This window comes from Paramisgurnus dabryanus, chromosome 4, assembly GCF_030506205.2.
Source record: "Paramisgurnus dabryanus chromosome 4, PD_genome_1.1, whole genome shotgun sequence".
Classification (NCBI taxonomy): Eukaryota; Metazoa; Chordata; class Actinopteri; order Cypriniformes; family Cobitidae; genus Paramisgurnus; species Paramisgurnus dabryanus.
Window position 1 is genome coordinate 35,343,353 of NC_133340.1, and position 24,541 is coordinate 35,367,893.

Consider the following 24,541-nt stretch of genomic DNA (forward strand, 5'->3'; position numbering starts at 1 on the left):
AAAATGGGTTAATGTAAACAAACGTGGATATAAAGGATTACAATTTTCACAAATGTAATTAATATTTCATAAGTATGTTTCAGACACAAGTAGTTTTAATAGATTGACTCGTTTAAAGTGAAAAAAAAGTATCGATGTATGATATTTTTAGAGCAGTTTTTGGGAAGGTGTCATTTTTTGGCCTTAGGAACACATACGTACGTTTTTTCAAGGATCTCTTTTCAACTATTTCAACTTGGTTTTCTAAGTTATGTCAGCTTATGTCAAAAATGTAAACAATAGATTGAATTGCACAATTAAGTTGTTCAAACTTCATGCTACATTTTTTTAGCTATGTTGTCCATTAAATATATGTATACTTTGAATAAAAGTGTCTGCAAAATCATTTTCTGAAACATGAAAAGCTATAAGGTTGTGCTATACAGACAGAAAGTTACACACACATACACACAATTTCAGTGACATCCATTGTGTGCGTCCAAACCTAATCATACACACACAAACAGGTGTGTGGTAAAGTTCATGGGAGCAGAAGGAAAGCTGAGTGATTGTAAATGGAACGGCACCTCGCTGTGAGTTCAGCTCCAGCACCCACACAGAGTGCAAATATGTCGCCCGCAGAGTCCTCCGAGCGGCCTGAACATTAGCTAACATCACACTTTCAAACTATACGCAACACGGAATAAAAAACACATAAGTTAGCATGAAAAATGGAGCTTTGGTAATGAGCAGGTTGTGTTTTTTCCCCTAAAATATTTATTTCCCCCCGAGGACATGCTGTATATCATGATCATAATACATTACTTAAATTCACTTGGTGATTCACAACGGCATACTGGAGATGAGTTTCAGAGTCCTTGAACGTTCTCAATAATTGCTTTTTTAAGGAAAAGTTTCTTATGATTTACTTATCCACACACAATGTGCAAGTTTTTTCCAAAAACAGAGATGTTTGGCAGGATGCTCACGCTGCTCATTTCTATGCAATGAAAGTAAATGGTGACCGGAGGCTATCGAGCTCTGAAAATGCTAAGCATTCCTGTGGCAAAGATCATAGGTTTGATTCCAAGGGAACTTGTACTGACCAAAATGTATAAACTGAATATATAAAAAAATAAACATCAATGCTGCATGACAAATGTGCATTGATCCAAATCGCACACATTGTGAAAAATGATTTTAGAATCAATAACATCTGAAATTTCTGTATGTTTCGGCTTGAGAAGACCTGGAGTACTTTCATGGTGCTTTTTATCATATGTGACCCCTCTCTGGCTAAAGTTTCATCTAATTATGAGATAAGGAGCATCAAAGTTTGATTTCAATCTTTGCAATATTCATTTCAGTGCCTGTCTAGTACTGTATATACACGTTGCATTCATTATAGGCAAAAGTGATGCGAACAGCCTATTTCAGAGCCAGTAGTCTGTAAATGTTGGACTTGGCACCTCCGCAGTGCAGGAGGCGTAATGATGCCGTAGCTGTACCGTGCCCTTGGGTCATACCGAGCTGTGATCTGACCGCAGGGCTGAGATCTGTAGTCATCAGTCATTCACTCAGTGCTGGGGGAACATGATGGAAATGCCATTATGTCTCAACAACAGAAGAGGAGCATATTAATACGAAAGGCGTTTTTAAAAATGCATTCGTTTCGGAGTCATGTGTGATGGGGAGCTGTTAAAAGGCTGTATTGCGGTGGTGCATTTCACACATGAGTGAAAGAGTCACATGTGGGGGGTTCATAAAAAGCACTCGTATGTGCTAATTAGACTGAAAGCTTTTTCATTAGCCAAGCTTTTGTCTAAAATGTAATAAACCGGTGAATGAACAGATAAAGTACTCGCTTCGGCTCTAATGTACCGGTGAATGTAGGCTACTGATATTCTGATAGAAGCACATGCACTGGAACATTTTTTGGTTGCTAATTCGTTTTTGTTTGTTGTTGAGTTCATCTGTTATTCATTTAACAGCTGGTGATAATAAAAAACACAAAGTAGAAATACTAAAGTTGAAAAGATGTGGCTTACATACTCTTATTACACGGCTTTTGATTGGCCATCCCAGATTCCCAGACATAACAAGCGGTAACCGTTTGCAAATCATTTTGACAGGTACAGTTTAATATTACACACAAATTAAATATAAATATGTCTTTTAATAAAATATACCACATTGTATTTACAAATGATTCAACCAAATTCGTGACATTTGAGCGTCTTGTCTATTTTAGAACCGATTTCATTGCTAAAAACAATGTTATTTTGTGTATTTGGTACAATGTGTTTGCGTGGTTTATGGTTTAAAAAACACATTATTTTCCACATACCATACATTTTTGTCGCTCCAGATTTCCCGAAATGCACAGATTCTGTACAAAACTGTCCCTGATTGGCCAGCTAACCTGTAAATTGTGATTGGCCTGAGTACCTCTGACGTCAGCCGGAAATGTAACGCTCCTTACCATGTTTGAAAGATTCGCTCACAATGCAATGCTAACATGTACTAATACACACTTACACACCAAAGCAAATGTAAAATCATGAATCGGACGATTGGTGCTCTTTAAAGTCGTAAGTAAACGGGCTCTCCTCGCCGAAGGTCTGCATTTGTTAAAAATGACCAAATAAAATAGTCTTTCAAATCCATATTTAATGTTTCTTACCTTACTTATGACGTAAATAGCAGTGTAATAAGCGGGATAATGTACAGGCAGCCTGTTGTTTTCGTGAAATAAGCCCCTGCGCTTCGCATCAGGTCCTGATCACACTGTCAGGGCTTATTTCAGCAATAACAACCTACTGCTTTTATTACCCCTTACTTATATATAATAAAATGAGGGACGAAATTATGATAAACATAAGACCATAACTGAATTTTAAAATAATAGAATAGAATAGAATAGAATAGAATAGAATAGAATAGAATAGAATAGAATAGAATAGAACAGAATAGAATAGAATAGAATAGAATAGAATAGAATAGAATAGAGCTTTATCGGTCAAGTATGTCTGAGCATACAAGGAATTTGTCGCCAAATTTTGATGTTCCGCAAAAAGAGTGGGTGTTTAAAATCTTTGTTCAACAGGTCAACATTAACTTAATTAAACTCATTGATTCGGATGATTATGTATTATTTCTTCTTATGCTTATCAGAGTGCTAAAGTGATAAACTCACGGGTGGGTAAATAGTTGAGTTTGTAGTCTACCACTTCATCCATGTGTATAGCGCTCCACCCACTGGCGAAACACAGTACTGCAGCTTTTCGTGACTAGAAAATAAACGAATGGCAGTGCAGGACCACTTTTAAAAAGAAAAGAATACACAGTAAAAAGTTACTTACAACACGGGAAAACAGAATAGAAATCTCATTATCAGTGACATCAAAAATACCTATATGTGGGACAAGCAACTGTATAATAAGGGGTTAACACAGCTCAATATATTATTTTGTATTAGAACATGAGTTTGCACACATACCTTGCACACAAATACCCATATGCACATATATGCACACATCTCCTTGAAATCCTTGAAAGTTTGTGAATCTGGGGGAAATAATTCAAGGCTCTGGGAAGTTTTTGAAAATATACATACATAGATACAGGTCATTGAAAGTGCTTGAAACTGTGTTATGCAAGAAGTTTTCTGGAAAAAAATCCAAATTATTCCCTGTGTAGTGAAGGATAATATCATAAAAATTCTAGACGTTTTAAATGCTAATATCTTCTGTATGCGAATCTTGATTCATACAAAAATCCTTTTTTGACACATGAAAACGTCTCTGATTACGTATGTAACTCCCTGAGAAGGGAACGAGACGCCGCGTCTCCGTTGCCATACTTCCTGCATGGCTGCATCCCTGTAACGTCGTCTTTGGCAATATTTCAGATAGCGATATACTTCCTGGATCCTGCATCACCCTGTCTTTGTCATTAAGCCTCACCATTGGTTGAATTTGATATACACATTCAGACGCACTTACCACTGGAGGCATCCCCAAAGTGTCACCGCAGTGACACAGAGCGAGTTCCCTCGAAAGGGAACTGTAACAATGTATCTTAAAAGGTAACACGATGTAACCTTGCTCTCACTTGAAATGTGTCCCCACATTAAGTCCTTGAATTTGAGGGTATTGGACCTGTAAGTCCTTGAAAGGTCCTTGGATTTTAAGTTGACTAAGGTGTGGGAACCCTGTATATATATATATATATATATATATATATATATATATATATATATATATACTATACTGTAAATATTATAACAAGCTGTTTTATACATCAGGCATTATGACATATCATGAAAAGGCCAACTTGCTAAGAACAAATTCTCTAATCATGTCTCTCTTTCTAAACAGGAAGTGTCTTTAAGAAATGTTAAAAGTTTGTAAGCTGTACGTAACTTGTGTAACACACACATTGCCTCACTAAGATGAATTGATTGCTTTTCTAAAATTCTGCTCCTGTAAATGCCTAAATGTAAATGAAACTTTATAGTATGATAAAGAAATCTTTTATATTTGAAAATTGCCCCAAAATCATTGCCTTGACTTTCTGCTTTATGGATGTGCATATGCAACCCATGCATTAAAACTGAGAAAGACATTAAGGGGCGGTTTCCCGGACAGGGATTAGACTAGTCCTAGACTAAAATAAATGTAAGAGCGGTCCAAACTGAAAACAACTTGCAATGACATATCTTAAAATACATCAGTGCCCTTTGTTTTGCCTCAAAATGCACACAAGTAATGTTTTTAGTAAGGCATGTTTGGTTAAACTAAGGCCTTGTCCTGGTTTAAACGAATACCTGTCTGGGAAACCACCCCATAGTGACCTAAAGAAGTAATTTATGTTATTGGTGAGTCGAGTGAATTGACATTTAAATATTTGGCAGACATGATGTTATTACATTGCATTCAAGATGCATTTTATTATACGTGTTCCCTGAAATCAAACCCATGACTTTTGCGCAATGCTCTACCCAGATTTTCTTGGATAATTTGAATTTTGTGTAGAGGTTGAAACATGTTACAGCAGCGCCACTTGCTGGTTTGCGTAAGAAATGAACACGCTGTACTTGCAACACCCTCTACGACGTCAGTACTTGATTTCGGGAAGTCCTTAAAGCGTAACTAAACCCCTGGTCAGAGCCTGACTCCACCCACTGCAATATTTGAAAAATGCAAGAAAAGTGGGCAGATCCCAACGGAGATAGAGGGGACGAACTAAGTGTGTGGTGAGATCGTAACAAGGGCGTGGTGAGCTTGAACCTGCTTACGTCACGAGTCATTTCTTGGACCCAACATCCAATAGGAAAATTAAACTGCAGTAGCCACCGTTCAACCTCAAGAGGGCAGCACTCAGACGTTTTTACACAATATATTGTAGTATTGAAACACTTTATATCCAAATGTCAAAAAACTTACTAAAATCAATGAACAGCACTAATAAAGCATCATTCTTACAGATCATTAACAAAAAAAAATTGGTTTGGGGTTTAGTTACTCTTTAAGAAAAAGTGGAAAGTCAATTTTATCTTTATATTCATAATATAAAGTGACTGACATGAAAAATCTGTTTACAAGAAACCTCTTAAGTAAACAGATTTGACCATTTCGCCACTTCTTTAAGAATAAACTTGATCATATTGGAAGATGTCGAAAACGTTAGGCTGGTGTCTTCTACCGACAACATCGGATTTTAAACAGGAGCGCGAGGCGCGGCGGAGCAGCCGCGATATTGACGTCATGCTAAAGCGGACCTCACAGGAGCCTGTAGCGATCTTAGTGTTGGGCATCAGTCAAAGCGGCAAATCCACTTTCATCAAACAAATGCGCATTATTAACGGACCAGAGTTCAGTCAACAAGAGCTGATTGACTTCAGACGGACAGTTTACCAAAATATAATAGAGGTATGTTGAAATATACAATGTTGTCACATTAGCAAAAATACATTTATGATAAATTATGTATCTAAATTAAAAATAAGGCTACTAACCAACAGCTCTAGATTATATATGTTTTGTTTAATTTAAATATACATTTTTGGAATGTTTTATGTCATAAACTTTCTTTGGAGTGGCCATGTATGCACCGTATACAAGGGGGTCCGCACACCGAAAAAGTTTGAGAACCACTGGTTTAATAGATTAAAGTGCACCTATTTATTGCTAAAACACTATTATTTTGTGTATTTTGTATTTTATGGTATTTGGTCCGCATTTAATTAAAATGCAGCATTAGATCTTCTGTTCGGCCCTTTCACAGTTAGTAATATAAATGAAGAATAATACAGAAAACATACTAATGAAATTAGATAAAGACAAAATAAAGACGATCTGAGAGGTAATAATGTGCAAATGAGAAATAAAGAAATCTCACATGAAAAACTATAGAAGATACCATAATATTTACTATGGTAAACTGTAGTAATATTTCACAGCAACATTACACATCATGAATTTCAGAACGCGAAACATAATGGCGGCCCCCATAGGTTAGTATGAGTATTACATGTTTTTTTTATGAAAATATTTAATGTGTTTCTATCAATGAATTTAAGAAGTTAAAGGCAAATATATAAAGTATTGAAGCATACAAGTCTTCATAGTAGGGTTACCTTTTAAGAATCCTGTAATATGACATAAATACAATACTTATGAAAATGTTAAACATTTATTGGTACATATTAAAGACTTCGTTTCGTCATCTAGGGTTTGCAAGAATTGGTTGTAAAAAAAACCAAGATGGGCATCCCATGGGAAAATTCAGCCAATGAGACGCACGAGATGTTGGTGATGTCTGTTGAATCCTGGAATATGAATTTAGAGCCCCATACATTTCAAGGCTTTGTTACGGCTATTAACTCTTTGTGGAATGACTCTGGGATTCAAGAGGCTTATAGCAAGACTAAGAAAATAAATTTTTTTGTGGTAAGTGTTTAACTGATCAGCTTCTGTGTTTGTGCCCTCTCTAACATATAAAAATGATTACATATATAACTTACACAAACAAGTTTGTATCTAAGCAATGTAAAATCCACCTAAGGGGGTGAAGACATGACATACTTTTGCTAATATATGCTTATTTTATATTAAATTATATTATATTAAATAGGCCTGATTTCACAGACAACATTGTGATATCACTTTCTGTTTTTTGCAGAAATACTTCCTTAACAACATGAATCGCATCAGTCAACTGGTGAGTATTAAATCATCACTTTTAGCATCTGAGTTAAAACTTGTCCTTTTAATTCAATCATTCTGTTGCAGAGCTACATTCCCTGCAAACAGGACATTCTTTATGCACACAAATCCTGCAGAGATAGGGATTATTTTGTGCACCGTAATATCTTGATAACTAGAAGTCGTTCAATGTGGAAATACTGCTTCTTTGACCACAACACCACCATCCTCTTCATGGCTGCCTCCAGTGAGTTTGACCAAGACTTGTATGGGGACAACAGCCTGGTTGAGTCCTTGAATCTCTTTAAGTCTGTCCTCTGCAATAGGTTCTTACGCAAATGTACCATCATCCTCTTCCTCAACAAAACTGACCTGCTGGCAGAGAAAGTACAGACTGCAGATATCCGGAAGAATTTTCCAGAATTCCAAGGTGACCCGCACAGCCTGGAAGATGTGCAGAGATTTCTCGTTGAGTGTTTTAGGGAGAGGATTACGACAGTGGACGACAGTCACTCATTTTTCTATCACTTCACTACTGCAGTGGACACAGAGAACATTCGGATTGCGTTTGACAGCGTTAAAGAAACAATATTTCGGGAAAATGTAAAAAATTTAATGATGCAGTGAGAACCAGATGGAGCTGTTGTTTAGCAGTATAATAGTATAGTAGTTCACATACTGTGATATTGTAAAATTGCCACTGTTTATTTGCCTTTTACTTGCATATTTGCACACTTATCTCAATACAAATACAGGTATGCACATATATTGTATGTGAGCATCTGCACTTTAAAGACATACGTGCACACACCACACATGCTTATATATTTTATATACTGTATCTATATGGTGGTAAATAATATTTTAATAGATGTTTTATTTCTTTGACTGTTTTTCTTTACTGTCTACTGTATTTTGAAACTTTGTCTGGTTGACCAAATCCCTTACAGCATTCAAAAACAGCTATAAATGTATCTTTTCATGAATACTTCACAAGGACCTGTTGAATGCTTTGCCTATTAAAAATAAATCCTCTATTCATTTCTCTCCCCTTCAGAACTGTTAAAAGTTTGTAGGCTGAAAAGTAACTTAATAACACTTTTTATATATTTGCATACCTATTTATTGTCGCTTTGGATAATGTTGTCTGCTACATTTTAATGTTACTTGAATAAAACTTGAACCATTATTGTAGCCTATAAAAGAGAAGCATTGCATTTGCCTTAGGATGTACTGTTTTACACATGAAATGTCAGAAACACAATGACTTGAGCAAGTCATTTATGTTTTTGTTGAGTGACATTTTATTTATCCATTTGCCAGAGACGTTTATCCAGAGCGACTCACAGTGCATTCAATGTGCATTTTTTTTATATGTGTTCCCTGGACTTAAACCTATGACTTTAACGCAGCTAACGCAATGCTCTCATTGGTTTTTGTTGGGTTTTGGGTACAGTAGAGGTTGAAACCTGTTACAGCAGCGCCACCTGCTGGTTAGTGTAAGAAATGAAAACGCTGTGTTTGCAACACCCCTCCTTTTTTTTTTTGCTTGTTTTTTCCGCTTTATGTCTGAAGAGATTGATTTCGGCCAATCCTAAAGAAAGTAGTAGGAGTTGATTGACAGATAGATAAGATCTGTTTACTAGAAATCTCTTCTTTGACCATTTCGCCAGCTCTTTAAGAATAATTCGCTAATGCTCATATAGAAAGATGTCGAAAAAATTCTGTTGGAGTTTTCTACCGACTGTTTCGGATTCAAAACAGGAGCGCGTGGCGCGGAAGAGGAGCCGTGAGATTGACGTTATGCTGAAGCGGACCTCACAGTTGCCTGTGGTGCTCTTACTTGCCGGAAATCGTCACAGCGGGAAATCCACTTTTATTAAACAAATACGCATTATTAGCGGACCAGAGTTCAGTCAACAAGAACTGATTGACTTCAGACAGTCAGTTTACCAAGACGTAATAGAGGTAGGATGGCGTTTTATTTATTAACATTGACAAGCAAGCAATGCCCTGCTGAAAAAAACAGCTTATGTTGTGTTTTGGTGCTGGTTTGCTAGTGAACACCAGCTAAACCAGCACCAGCATTAGCTAGACCAGCATAATTCCCATGCTGGTTTGATGCTGGATTTTTCAGCAGGCTGTTCACAGCTTTAATCAATTATTGTACAGGGTTTCCCGCAGAAATTTTGTTAGTTAATGTGGTAGGGTTGTACAGGTGGGCGTGGCAATCAAAGGGGCGGGGCGTACGCATCATGTTGAAAATATTTATATTTAAAACACTCAAATAAAACTCAATTTTGAAGAAACTATGACAGAAATTAACAAATACTAGATTATTAAGGAATTAAATGTTTTATCAACAGGCTAGTTATCCTCCAGACATTGACGGACCATGACATGTCTTTCTCTCATTTCGGCCATGTGGCGCGTGCCCGCTCGCAGTGTGAACGCGTCCATGTTATTCTCCGAGATGCACTTGACGCCCTTTTGTGCAGCGATTTTTTTTTTTGAAGACCTTGTTAAAGTGGTAGGGTATCCCAGCTTAGGTGGGCCGCCCGAAATTAAAAGTGCTGTTGTAATTACAAGTTAATACAAATACAGTTGTTCATTGTGCATTATACAGTACTGTTGCCACAAGTTTTGATTTGAAATATGCATTGTAAAAGTGTCATGCATCGTTAGTTCATGTTAGCTAATGTAGAAACAAATCGAGTCCTAGTGTAAAGTTATAAAAGCAAAGTATAAATAACTGCATTAAAAATACTAAACAGGCATGTTTTGGACATGTATGTTGTAACCATAGACTGTGGTTGTAAGTAACCCACCAGCTTGACCAGGCTGGGAAACCAGCTACTTACAATTTAAACTAGCTAGGACCAGCCAAGCCATCCAAAAGTGGCCAAAACTTCTCTAAAACCATCGAAGTGCTGCAAACGAAGTGCTCTATACAATATAGTTCTTATTTTTTATCCACTCAAAAAATTGCCACGTTTTATTTTGTGCCCCCATACTTACATTTCATTTTTGGATCGTGTGCCCTGAATCGTGGCGCTGCGGGGCTGCAGCTGAATATATATCCCCAAGCCAGCAGGTCATCACTGATATCAGTTGCCTCCCCTTGCAAATAGCGCACTAACTCTGACTCTGCTGACCGTTTTGCGTTCACACAAACTTGAAGACATCTCGCGTGGGGAGATTGTACTTTACATTTTTCATAATGACATGCACACCACTAAAGGCCGCACGTCATCACCGCGGTGGTGCAGGGGTTATGACAACTGTCACTGTCCTACATTTAGTACACTGGTACATATCAAAGACTTGCTTTTGTCATCTATAGGGTTTGCAAGCATTGGTTAAAGAAAAAAACAAGATGGGCATCCCATGGGAAAATTCAGCCAATGAGATGCACGAGATGTTGATGATGTCTGTTGAAACCTGGAAAATGAATTTAGAGCCCCATAAATTTCAAGGCTTTGTTACGGCTATCAACTCTCTGTGGAATGACTCTGGGATTCAGGAGGCTTATAGCAAGACTAAGGAAATAATTTTGTTTGTGGTAAGTGTTTAACTGATCAGCTTCTGTGTTTGTGCCCTCTCTAACATATAAAAATGATTACATATATAACTTACACAACGAAATTTTATATCTCTAAAGGGTGAAGACAGGACATACTTTTGCAAGTTATAATATATGTTTATTTTGCTATATTAAATAGGCCTGATTTCACTGACAACATTACCAACAATCAAAACACCCAGCCAATGATATCACTTTTTGTTTCTTGCAGAGATATGGATCAGTGAAATACTTCCTTAACAACATGAATCGCATTGGTCAGCTGGTGAGTATTTGAGTAAATCATCCCTTTTAGCATCTGAGTAAAAACTTGTCCTTTTAATTCAATCACTCTCTTGCAGAACTACATTCCCTGCAAACAGGACATTCTTTATGCACGCAAATCCTGCACAACTAGCAGTTATTTTGTGCACCGCAATATCTTGATAACAGAAGGTTGTGCAACACGGAGATTCGACGGTTGCCACAGCATCCCCAAAAACATCCTCTTTATGGCTGCAGCCAGTGAGTTCGACCAAGTCATGGATGAGCCCTACTACACTTCAAATGGGAGCACCAGCCTGGTTGAGTCCTTGGAATTCTTTAAGGTCCTCCTCGGCCATAGTTTATTACGCAAATGTACCACCATCCTCTTCCTCAACAAAACTGACCTGCTGGCAGAGAAAGTACAGACTGCAGATATCCGGAAGAATTTTCCAGAATTCCAAGGTGACCCGCACAGCCTGGAAGATGTGCAGAGATTTCTCGTCGAGTGTTTTAGGGAGAGGATTACGACAGTGGACGGCAGTCACCCATTTTTCTATCACTTTACTACTGCGGTGGACACAGAGAACATTCGGATTGCATTTGACAGCGTTAAAGAAACAATAATACAGGAAAACCTTAAAAATGTCAAGATCCCGTGAGAACCAGATGGAGCTGTTGTTTAGCAGTATAATATAGTATAGTAGTTCACATACTGTGATATTGGACAATTGCCACTGTTTATTTGCCTTTTACTTGCATACTTTGCACATATACTGTATGTGAGCATCTGCACTTTAAAGACGTACGTGCACACACCACACATGCTTATATATTTCTATATACTGTAAATAATATTTTAATAGATGTTTTATTTTTCACTTGCTGTTTTTCTTTACTGTTTACATTATTGTGTCTCACATCAAGCATTTTAATGCACTACTTTAACTTCATCTTGTGAACATAACAAATAACTTGAAACTTTGTCTGGTTGACCAAATCCCTTACAGCATTCAAAAACAGCTATAATTGTATCGTTTTATGAATACTTCACAAGAAGTTGAATACCATCTTATCCATTCTTTCTACCTAAACTGTCTTTAAGAACTGTTTAAAGTTTAAAAGAAACATCTTAATCCTCATAAGCCCTATTTTCCTGTATAAACGTTTTCATCGGACGCACGTGATACACGTCTGGATCCGAACTTTACTTCCGGTTTCGTTTTTTAATGGTCTGACTAGTTGCTAAACTGATATCTTGAACAAATGCCTCCTCGAAAATAACAAATATTTTGGTTTCCTAGGTAATCTATGTGTTGTTGTTTTTTTGCTTGTTATATAAATAAACAACGTTTAAAGAACTTTGTTGTTGTTTATTCTTAGCAGAGCTTACTGGAAGTTACGCGCGGACCGCGACAGCCGCTTGTTTATGTTGTTACTGCTGAAACGGTCTATACGTTAGAGTTTCCTGGGGGTAAAAATGACCCCAGAAATTAAAAGGGTGATTACAAAAAATATATACATTTTTAATGATACAAATAATATATAATTTTTTAGTTTACTTCCCATCTATACAATAATGCTGTGTTTTGGGAGATATGAAGTACTTTTGTACCCATTTACCACTCAATTCCTCAACTACACAATTAGCTTGCCTGAAAAATATTAAATTTTTATGAAAAATTCACATACATAATCTAAATTTGAAATTGTTTTTAGATATTGATCTAGATGTTATGTGTTGAATTCGACCATTTGGTGTTTAGAAAAAAAACAGTTTTATGGTTAGTTTAGGAAATAAATCACTTCGACCCGCAGAGGCCCATAGAGACCCATTCATTTTACTGGATATGGCCAACTGCTCAACAACATTAATACTTTAGTGAAACATTTTGTGAATTTATGTTTATATAAACATTAGAAAGGTCATTGAAAATAAAAATATTTCAAATAGTAGAAGTTTTTGTAGTTTTTGATGCATTTTGAAATGTCTGTTTTTACAAAATCCCACAGAAATTTGCCTAGTGTAAATGTCTGTCTGTGTGTGTCTTTGTGTGTGTGTTAATGTGCGCACGTGCGTGCGTGTTTGTGACTTTGTCTTTTTGTGTGTGTCTGTGTCTTTATGTGTGTGTAATTTTACTGTGTCTTTGTGCGTGCGTGTGAGTCTGTGTTTGTGTGTGTGTGTATACACCTGTGTGAGCATTTTACATCTTTGTTTGCATCTGTGGCTGTTTTTTGACTAATTCTGTAAAAAATGCTCTCTGTGGCAGTCATACCTTTGTGTGTGTGTGTGATTGAGCATGTCTTTTCTATATTGCATTTGTGCTTTAGTACCAGCCCCACCTTTCCGTGTCAAAATTTTCAGATATATTCTGGATGCATTGATTTTATTTGATGAATAACAAGAAAAAAATGTGTTTTTTTTGCATTTCCCATTCATTTCAATTGGGGTCATTTTTACCCCCAAAGGGCCTCTTTTGGTGAAGTTTTTTTTTTACATTTCTTAGAACGACTGAATCAAGCCCAGTTTTTTATATGAATCTTGAGAGATAATCTGGAAAAGTCGCAAAGTCTTATTCCACTGAGATGAAGGAAACCATGTTTTTAACTAAATAAAAGTGGCTTGGGGGTTAGATTGACCCCAAGGGACTTATGAGTGTTAAGTAAACAGCTTTGACCATTTCGCCACTACTCTCTAATGCTCAAATAGGAAGTTGGCACCCCATATAATTAAACAATTTCCAAAACTATACCATTCGTTTGTGCTTATTTGTGCTGGTTTGAGATATTAAACATGATTTTTTTGTTTGGCTGTGTGACGTCATTCTCCACCCCACGTTGTCCAAATCCCTCCAAAATGGTGGCGTTCGTTTGTGCTCGATTTGTGCCACGACAACAAATGCTGTAATAACTTCCCTTTGTGAGATATAAGAAGAATATTTTCGGTACTATTGACGTCACTCTCCACCCCATATCGTCCTAATCGAATCAAAACAGCGCTGTTCGTTTGTGCTTGATTTGTGCCGTTAAAATGACCAGTGTATCTATTTACCTTTCTTAGAAATAACAAATTTGTTCCTGGTCAGTGACGTCCCTCTCCACCCCACGTCTTCCAAATCGACCCAAACCAGCGCTTTTTTCGTTTGTGCTTAACTCTTTCCCCGCCGTTGACGAGATATCTCGTCAATCAAGAGAAAACGCTTCCCCGCCAATGACGAGTTTTTCCGTCTTTCCGCAATACCGCTATTATCCACTAGGTGGCGCCATTCAGCAACTTGTTAAACCCGGAAGTATTGCCCTATGGCAAGCGGGTGCATGTCCGTGTCTGTTTTAAAGATCGCTCTGAATGGGACCTCTATGAAAAGTCCATCACAAAAATGGAATTATCTCTGCTTTTTGCTCAAAATGTGGTGTTTTTGCAGAAACCTACCCATATTCAAAAGCTGATTACAAAAGAACCACTAAAGGTATGATGAAACGTTTTGTTTTGTTTGAAAGCAGATGGTCTGTTATTTCATTTGGTATATTGTTTGTTTATATATTTGAAGAAAAACATTTTCTGGAAGACATTAAACTTTTGTGAAAATCATGAAAAACGCTGGCGCTGGCTGGCAACTTTTTTTAAAAACGTTGGCGGTGAAAGAGTGAATTTGTGCTGGTTTGTGCAGTAGAAAAAAACAATGTAAGTTACTTAGAGGGTTTTGCATCTGAACTTCTCAATTTGTGTAAAACTTACATAAAACCATGTAAATTGTGACCTGAACCTATACAATTTGGCACAATTTAATTAGTCAATTTATGGTGGTTATGTCTTTCCAGTGGACAAAAAGGTTTAAAAACATGAATTGTAAAAATTAAATCTGTGATAAAAAAATTTTTGTGTTTTTACTTTATGAAAACGGACCATTTAAGGCAGAGCATGATACATGACCACTGGTTTTTTTAGACAATGTTGTTGATGTATCATATATTCAACACCTGTGCTATGTTCTCTCTGGTACTTAAAAAATATGTATATTCTCAATAGCAATCTACTATATTGTCCTCAGTCTGCTGGACTGATGAAAGGATGTCCTCCATTAGCGACCGTGGAGAATTCACTATGTGATCACTACTCAAAGTCAAAGTCCTCTGCATAAGATCCAGATCCAGTAACTGCAGGGTTTTCGTCAAACTAATCTCTTTGATGCCAAGAGGATCACAATCTGTCCTCTCACAAGACTCCTTAACTCCATTTATCACACACAGAGACCTTTCTGCCTGCGGTTTGTTAAGGTATCGACTTCGAACTTCATCGCCCCATCTGTTACCATAGACATCCAAGACAAGAGCACTGCCATCACTTGCCACTGTTCTCAGCTTGAGCAAAAGCCTGCAAGCTTTCTCACACACCGGCCTATCACAGTCAAACAAGCTATTAAGCAACAAATCCAGCAGCCCGATATCTTTGAGTTTGCCCAAAGCTTCTGGCAAACTGAAGATCTCGACGGCGTACGGACAGCAGGTCAGCGTCTTCTCCATCAATACTTCAGCTAGCTCCAGTGTGTGCATTTTGACCTCCCAGTCAAAGTCGTTGCCTCCCAGTGACAGCACGGAGCTTAGGGATTGGTCCAGAGCTGGTAGAGGGTGTGGTCCTTTAACCCATGATGTGAAGGCTTTGATCACAGCTCTACGAGGGAAGCCCTCGGTGTCTTGAGAAAGAATGGCCATCATCTGTATCAAAACCTCCTCCTAAAGTCCAGCAATACAAGAGGGTGGAAGTACATTTTCGATACAAATATTAAAAATAAAAGCCAAATATAACTAGAACTAAAATAACTTTTCATCCATTTAAAAGAGCCTGAAATGTCTCACCAGCGTGTTGTTGTTAAGAAGCTCCCTCTGTTGGACAGACGAGGTAACTGCTTCACCGACGGCACTCGCAGCACTCGCCCTGACATAACCTTCTGCATCTCTTAATGAAGAGAGAAGAATGGAGAACATCCCAGAGGTGTGCAGGGCTTCAACATATTCACCATTACCTGATAAAAAAATTACAGCAGTGGTAAAAAATAACCCTTATATAAAAAGAAATGAATGTGAAATATTAAAATCATTCAACTTACCACCCTGGATGGCTGTCAGCTGAGTAATAAACTCTAGTGCAGAGTCTCTCACTTCCCATCGCAAATCACACGTGCGCTTCTCCAATACAGGGAAGAGGTCTGCAGAGCACACGTGTTCAATGCATGACCATATACTGGAGTATTTGCATGTAAACTAAGAGTACGTTTGCATGACAACGATTTGCTACAAGAAAAAATGTCTAATTTATCCCTTGTTCATATGTATGTGTGTAAATGGTGTATTTTACGAATGCTGGGCAAGTAGTTAGCGATGTCTGAACATGTTAAACAAATGCGCATTATGGCAACGTTTTCGCAATTTTGCATTGTTGTTTACCCAAACATCCAGGTATTGTTTTTTAAAATGTGCACTTTGAAATTCGTTTTAAATGTTTCCGTTTTTAGGCCCATGAAATGCAGTTGTCGTGTAAATGAATGGCCAAAATGCATAAAACATTTTAAGTAAGTATCGGGAAATAAGCCCCGACAGTGTGATCTTGTATCACACTGAAGGGGCTTATTTCCCGATAACTACCGGCTGCCTCTACATTATCCCGCTTATTACACGGCTACTTGCCACATAAGAAAAAAACTGGACATGAATATGAATTTGAAACATTTTATTGGCATATTTGTTTTAAATTAACATTTTTATCCTTCCGCGAAACTTTGCACAGATGCATAAAATGATCGTAATACCTTATTAAGATCCTCTGCTTCATACCTGTCTGTCTCCATTTTTTTCTCTTCTAACCAGTCTTTGAGAAGTTTTAATGCCCATTCTGTATTTTTTTGTGTGTTGGCTTCGTAGCTGTCATGCTCTATTTTGTCAAGTTCAGTCTCAGTAAGCTCTCTGTGTCTTGTCGTTGTTCGTTCTTCTATCCACTGTTTAAATGTTTTGTTTTTTCCGTACATGTTAAAATGAATGTCAAACTTTTTCCATTCTTAATTGTGGTTGTCCAGTGTTTGTCACAAGATGGCGCCAAACATTAATCTTTGTTGGCGCAGAGGGATTTAAAACATACAAGTAGTACCGGCTATGCGTTATTACTTTGGAGCGGTTATTATTTGAAAAGAACGAACCTGCAAATGTCTCAGCTGACCAATCAGAATCAAGCATTCCAGAGAGCCGTGTAATAAGTTGAAACATCCCACTATGATGACATTTTGAATGATGAAATACAAGGCTGCAGCAGGCGCAATGATATTACGCAGTGCAGTGCCCCGAAAATAGTCCTTTGCTATTGAAAATTACCAAGGGGACTATTTTCGGGCTACTTAATATCATTGTGCCTCTTGCAGCCATGTTACAGCAGTAAAGTCCTTGATTATTACGCCAGAATGAGAGTATAGTTCCTAGCCATATCTGTCTAGAAAATCACAACTTTTAATATTCAGTCGGTCTTAGTACACAATGTAAATACAGAAGAGTCAAGTTTTGAATAGAGAAATATCGAAACTCTTTGGTTGTTTTTGAGCGCGATGCTAATGGTCTAATCAGATTCAATGGATTATGCTAAGCTATGCTAAAAGGGCTAGCGCGAGACCCGGAGATCGGTTGAATGGATTCCAAAACTGTAAAAATCAAATGTTTAACTCTAGGACAGCTGGAAAATGAGCATATTTTCAAAAAAAGTGGAGTGTCACTTTAAGTATCTTAAGAAAAATATCTCATAACCTAATGTTGTGAGATCATTGTAACAGTACCTCAAATGGCTGAATTTTCCTTACCGCGATTGATGAACGGAAGCAGATCGGGGAAAGATGAACACACATCAATCCACCTTACAGTGGCCTGAAATGCCTTTTTCAAGACCTTGAAATGACAAAAAATGTGAAAAGTTGAGGTCAACCCTAATATTAGTGTTACTCTAGCACAGTTGGTAGAGCATTGTACTAACAATGCCAACACCAAATGCATAAATGTTAACAGCATAAATTCTAAAGCAACTAATATTGATTTAACACAGCAATATTTTTAGTGCTGTATGCACACTCACTGTGGCATGGGAATCTGGACTCTGTAGATACTCCAGGAGGACATCAAATACCTTCTGTCGTAAATCCATGTTTTCTAGAAGATCATTCAAATGATAAACCAAATTAATACCAAGTGTTTGTAACTAAGTGATTCCAAAAACAGGGGCTACCCCTATTAGTTCATTTCTGACATCAACCGTGTGACTTAAAATCTGTATGCATGAGTCATCACCTTTATATACGCTGAGGGCACTTAACGTATCCAAGCCAGACCTCTGAACCTTGCAGCAGCCAATCAGGTGAGTGGATTCAATAATACCCAGTGAAGAGGATGGACAATGTCCAATGCAAATTCTCAGGAGCGACATCACAGAGCAGGTGATTGCTGAAATGTCTTCAAACTTATATTTCTTAGAAAGGTGAAAAGAAAATAACGTTAAATGACTGGCCACATACAAAAGAACTGATTTTACAGTATGACTTAAAAGTAAAAAAAATTAAAGGTGCCAAGGAATATATTGAAAAAATGTGTTAAAATTGTTTTCTAATATCTACACAAAAGGTATGTGGCCTTATTAAGTGCAAAATTATACAGAGACTAATTTACAGCAATAGGATTTGTCCCTAGAATGAAATTGTCTATTATTTCCTTATTCGAAAGGGTCATGAATAATAATGTTGAGCTCTGCTCTGATTGGCTGTTTCTCAGAGCAGCTCTTTTAAGTAGCTCTGTGTGTGAAAACAAACGTTACACTTGAGTCTGTTTCAGACAAAGATACAGAATTTGAGGAATAATCAATTGTTTAGAGATTGTTAATGGACGTTTCTGCATGGTACGTTTTTGTGTTTTTTTCCAGTATGGATCTGCAAAACGTAACTGTAATAGAAATAGTAGAACTTCAGCCTAAATGCTAGCATATAGCATTAACTAGCATATAGCGCTAACTCAGCAGTCACAACTTTGTTTTTAGTATTGTAACAACACTGCACTCTCGACTGTAATGTCATAGTTGGTGTTATGTTGAGATGTTTTCCAGCGGTCTTTTGCATGCACGAGGATTACATAAGAAGGAGGACACATTAGTGTTTGAGGCTCATGATATGTCATTACCATGTACAACAACTCTTATTATTCAACTATGCCTAGGTAAATACAGTTTTACATTCCTTGGCACTTTTAAGTGAGTGTGTGGAAGGTAACCTATAAGTTTGACCAGACAGAAGTCCACCCACTTTGTGTGCCAGCTCTGCTATGCCGGATAAACTCTGCATAAGAAGTGAAATGCACAAGGATTTCTGGGATAGCTGTTCCTCCAGGACTATTTCCAGCTCTTTTGCTGCAGGAGATGTACATTTTTTGTGAAGTTGAAGCAGCGTAGTTTTACTACAGCATATATAGCATAATATGGTAACTTTTTGTAACATTTGATACCTGCATCTTGGGGCTTCGCCGGCACGCAGCGCAAGGGGAGCAAGACGATATTGGCGGCCTTTCTTTTTAAAGCCTCAGGACTAACAAATGAGGACAAAAGGCAGTAAGGTTTTACAATAAGGTTGTTTTTGTTAACGTTAGTTAACAGAATTAGCTAACCAAAGTAGTAAATGTAACATTATTTAATGCACAATGAACTAACATGAACAGCGGTATTGGCCTAAACTTAACAAAGATTAATAAATGCTTTAAAACTATATAGCTCATTGTTAGTTCATTTTTATCTAATGCATTGACATTAATGGTGACAAAAAAACTGTAGTGTAAAGTGTTACAATAGTAAAAGAAAATAAAGAGACATTGATAAGACATATCAACTCAACACATGATCGACTGCGAGTTTACTGTACATGTGTGTGTGTGTAATAGTCACCATTTTTCCAGCTTTACGATAAGTGCGGCACACTGAAAACAGTCCTTTCCATTTTCAGCACCCAACATGGCTTCCATTAATTCATTTACTTTATATTCTGATTGGCCGAGGAGAGGAGATCTGTGACAGATAATAAAAACAATTAAATCAGAAACAAAGATGACCACATTCAATACCAAAACGCGATAAAGGGGTCTCCATCTCGATTGTCAGTAAATTATGTTAAAAAAGTGATGTTGAAATAATGCTTATTTATAAATCAATCCAGGTGGGACATCAATTACATATCACAAAACATATTAAAAAATCAAATATAATTAGAAACGAGTATATTAATTGCATTAAAATTTAATAAAATTTAACCTTAGTCAATATTATAGATTTCAAGTTTATATTCTACAGAATGATCTTTAAATTATGTAGGATGAGGTTATGTAAAACAATGAATGATTTCAGCTGGGTTTTCACAGACTGCGCCGTATTTACTTATGCAATATAGTATGTTATAAATAATGTTAAAATATTGTTTGTAATTGTAAGAAATGTAATTATAAAACATTCATGTACACACATTTTTGCCTTATAAATTAATATAATTAATTGACATTTAAAATACAGGCTATTAAAACAACAAAATATTAAGAAAGAAATGCTAAATATACATTTAAAAGGTGTCCTATTAAACCCACCTGATAGCAGCCAGGAGCACAGTCATAAGAGGCTGTGTCAATAATCCTGATCCCCTTTTGATCAAGACCTCCAGAGGTACCAGGACATCTTCCCATCGCATGATTTTGATTGGTTCCCCACACTGAGAGAAAACCAATGACAGCAGTTTTAAGCCCTGGAGGACCTGATGATGCTTCTCTGAGCCCAATGCTTCAACCATGACACTCATGATCTCTGAAGTGACAGAGCCCAGAGGAGACTGACTTGAACCCACAGCATCACTGCTGTTATTCATCTTTGATGATGTCATGAAGTTTAGGATATTCACTAGAAGCTGATTGGCTAAAGAGCTGACGAACAGGCTCGGGTCATTCTGCAGATGAAGAAGAACTTTGACGAGTCCTGTGGAAAGAAAGGCATGTGGTCATACTGAAGGCAATTAATCATTTGCAGGATAAAAGTTTTTTTTTACATCATATGTGTGTGGGTACTTTTTATATATTTATATTTAATACGCACACATCTATGAATATATTTAAGAAATATTTACATGTGTATATACATTTTTATTTTTATATATAATTTATGTTATATCAAAACTCATTTTTTTCCCTTAAAATTATACATACATGTGTATGTGGGTGATTATATAATATACATAACTATTATACACAGCACACATATATATATATGATGTAAACAAAAACGTTTATTCTGCAAAGAATTTGTTGCGATTAATCGTTATGCAGCCATAACTTTCATATTCGTTTTATTCATATGATACTATACAGCTTACACTTTATAGCCAGGTTGCAAAATTATCTCTATAAACTAAACATATTCCCTTACCTGCAAAGACTCGGGGCCAAATGCAAATTACCTGTTTTCACTGACTAAAAAGCTGAAATTTTGCCGTGGGCCTGATAATGTAGTGTACATTGTGAGTTTATACAAAATTTTGCTTAACCGCGTGAAATGAATAAACAACGCCAAATTAACGGCTGTTTAAATAAGTCTCACTTAAAATGAGTGGAGGCTTGGACCCGGAAACGACAATGGAAATTTCTTATGTCACAACTTAAAGGAAACACCACGGTTTTTCAATATTTCAACACGTTTTACTTTATTTATTTAAAAAATACCCTTGTGTAACTACTCATATAACAGGGAAAACATGGAAGTGTTTGGTGGCTTCTAAATTCATCCCTGTTTGGATCCTAAGGAATGAATGGGGCTAGGCTAAATGCTAACACATTTATGACACGCTGTGCAAAGATGAAGTGCAGGCATTGAAAAAAGATAGGTATGTATTAATTTGTCTAAGTTGATGTAAGAACATAGTAAAATATAAAAAAAGGTGGTGTTTTCCTTTAACAAGCAGATTACATTTTGTATGATAAATGCAAACAAAAATTTCAAACGACAAAAAAATCCCTGATATTCCAAGACTTTGACAAAAAATATATTTAAAAAATCCATATTCCAGAAATTCCACGACTAGTAAGAACCTTGAAGAATTTTTTTTTTTACAATAACCAAAATCAAAATATTTTTCACAAGCTACAAACTTTATTTTAACTTTTTTAAATTCTTATATAAAGTAAATAATTGTGTTTACCATTTCCACAAATAAAGTCAAGAGCTTTCCAATGGTTCAGCATATTTAACAGTCCCTGTACCCAGCCGCTGCGCACCGAAGCATCATGCCAAAAATCTGGCACGCACCAACCATCCCTCTCAAACACGCACGCCAACAGGCCTTCCTCCTGATGAGCACCAAAACAAACCAGTTACAAGCATATTTATCCTCCTAAACCTGCCAATAATGCACCTGCAGGTAAAACCTCACCTTAAGCAAGCTGAAGCCTTGCTCGGTGTCAGCCAGATGTCCGGTGAGTTTGAGGGTAAAGGACAGGATAGTGTGATCCGTATCTGTACATTTACAAACGCTGGATATGAACTTCAAAAGACACGGCTGTTGCTGCAGAAGACAATCCCCATTAACTGCATAAATAAGAAACATGTTTCATTTAAGTGGATGGGTTTGTGAGAACTTAAGACAGCAATCACAAACAGTCAGGATGTGTAACTTAATTTGCTTAAATAATCTTTGCTCACTTTGTCTGGGCAGCTCTTTAAACCAATCCAGCAGCTTTACTAAAGAGGTATCATCAGGTGGAGACTGCCTCGGATCTGCCAAAGCCACACAGATGAGTGGCAGCAACGATAAGCAGTCATCGTCCATGGCACAAAAGTCCCAGGATCACCAACACGCGTATGATCTCTGGAGATCTTCAAGACTGAAAATTAAAACAAGAGTAGTTATGCATTTATAACATAAAGGTTGACCTTATTACCAGAAACAAAATGATGGTTAACTTGTCACATAAGTCTGAACAGTGAGGTAAGACCACCACAACAGGTTACAAACATTTTATCCGTCATACTAACCAACGAAACAACGTTATTGTAGCAAACGTTACCTTAAAGGTAAGTGAAAATGTACACTTAACACTTTGGACGTTGCTAGGAAAACTTAATGTCGCTCTTTCTGTACCGCTCTGTACTACGGAGTGCTGGAAAGGACATACAGGTCTACGAGCTGAGAGTTGACATTTTTATTTTGGTATGCGTAAATACTGCGCACTTTAATGTTCTCAAACACAAGACGTACCAAAGTACCTTTGAGGAAGGTCGTCCCACTCTGCGGCCGTATTTGCTAGTGATGGGCGATTTCGAAGCACGCTTCATGAGGCTTCGAAACTTTACGAATCTTTTGTTTCGAATCATTGGTTCGGAGCGTGTTTCAAACTGGCCAAAGTCACGTGATTTTAGCAAACGAGGCTTCATTACGTCATAACTGTTTCGAAACGTTTCGAAAATCCGACGATTCACCATTGTTTTGGAAGGATGTGGCATTAGGTTTGTGGACTATGATAAATCTAAGATAAATCAGTTTTTTATTATTAATCTGATATTGCTACTTGCAAAGTTCCACATTCATAAATCTAAATACTTGAAAGCAAAACCTCTTTTTCTTGTTTATTTGAAAGAGTTTGAAAAATACCTTACTACTATCAGAATGTCTGAGAACAAAAAAGCTCTAAAAACTCTATCTGTATGTAATTCCTTTCCTTTTTTTGAGGTCTTATAATTCTATTTATTTTTATTTATGAATAACACACTTAACCTATACCTCCCACTGGTTGTTCTATATTGTTTTGTTTTGTTTGTTTTTTATACTCTTGTTGTTATTGTTATAATTTGTCATTTTTGTTATCTGTACATTGTTTTTGAATAGAATAAAAAAAATCCGACGATTCACCACTAGGGGGAGTTGATCACAAATGACCAGTGTAGGTGAACTCGGGTCAGTTTTATTATAAAAGTTCATAAAACATTTATCCTTCTGACTAATAACACTACCAATTTGTCTACTTTTTGTTTATAGACAGATTTAATGACAAAAAATGTGCAGAATTAAAAAGAGAGTTCGTTTTAATGATGCGTTTGCCATAAATACAACTAAAAACACAGAATACACGTTTAATTATGTCTAATTAAATTAAATACTTTATTTTTCTTAAAAACATATTTTTAGAACAATCTCGGTTTTATTTTGTAAAAAGTGTAAAATGTTTGGAAAGATCTTGCTACTTTTACACTATTTTGACCAGCAGATGTCGGCAGCGTGTATGATGTTTCGAACGCTTCGAAAAACTGAATCAATTTGTGAAGCAATTGGTTCAATTGATTCGAAGCTTCGAAAAGCTTCGTTTCTCCCATGACTAGTATTTGCATCTTCTCCGGTCATTTTAAGAAGGCGTCATACTACTTGAAGGGGAGAAGACAAATATCTCTGACAAAAATCATTCACTCAGACCACAATAAAACAACATTAAAAACCAA

General features: G+C 36.8%; 3 protein-coding genes across 4 annotated transcripts; 2 read left to right on the forward strand and 1 right to left on the reverse strand.

The window, feature by feature from the left end:
• Nucleotides 1–5,511: 5,511 nt before the first annotated feature.
• Nucleotides 5,512–8,313, forward strand: LOC135735496 (guanine nucleotide-binding protein subunit alpha-12-like). Its single transcript, XM_065253920.1, has 3 exons — nt 5,512–5,912; nt 6,714–6,932; nt 7,275–8,313. The coding sequence occupies exons 1-3, from the start codon at nt 5,655–5,657 to the stop codon at nt 7,812–7,814; spliced, it is 1,017 nt and encodes a 338-aa protein (XP_065109992.1). The 5' UTR covers nt 5,512–5,654; the 3' UTR covers nt 7,815–8,313.
• A 432-nt stretch (nt 8,314–8,745) lies between these two features.
• On the forward strand, nt 8,746–12,310 carry LOC135735800 (guanine nucleotide-binding protein subunit alpha-12-like). Its single transcript, XM_065254363.2, has 4 exons — nt 8,746–9,155; nt 10,531–10,749; nt 10,982–11,035; nt 11,112–12,310. Exons 1-4 carry the CDS (start codon nt 8,898–8,900, stop codon nt 11,673–11,675), a joined length of 1,095 nt encoding a protein of 364 aa, XP_065110435.1. The 5' UTR covers nt 8,746–8,897; the 3' UTR covers nt 11,676–12,310.
• A 2,359-nt stretch (nt 12,311–14,669) lies between these two features.
• Nucleotides 14,670–23,477, reverse strand: brat1 (BRCA1-associated ATM activator 1). 2 transcript variants are annotated; one of them, XM_065254362.2, is made up of 14 exons: nt 23,116–23,477; nt 22,751–22,932; nt 22,482–22,636; nt 22,251–22,398; nt 20,653–21,034; nt 19,964–20,083; nt 19,531–19,610; nt 19,332–19,435; nt 18,331–18,508; nt 18,119–18,192; nt 17,850–17,934; nt 16,119–16,217; nt 15,868–16,034; nt 14,670–15,744 (listed from the first exon to the last, which is right to left on the reverse strand). In XM_065254362.2, the coding sequence occupies exons 2-14, from the start codon at nt 22,875–22,877 to the stop codon at nt 15,034–15,036; spliced, it is 2,430 nt and encodes an 809-aa protein (XP_065110434.1). In that variant the 5' UTR covers nt 22,878–22,932; nt 23,116–23,477; the 3' UTR covers nt 14,670–15,033. The 2 variants fall into 2 exon arrangements, with proteins under 2 accessions (XP_065110434.1, XP_065110432.1); XM_065254360.2 differs by having other exon boundaries at nt 14,671–15,744; nt 19,332–19,438; nt 23,116–23,476.
• Nucleotides 23,478–24,541: the final 1,064 nt, after the last annotated feature.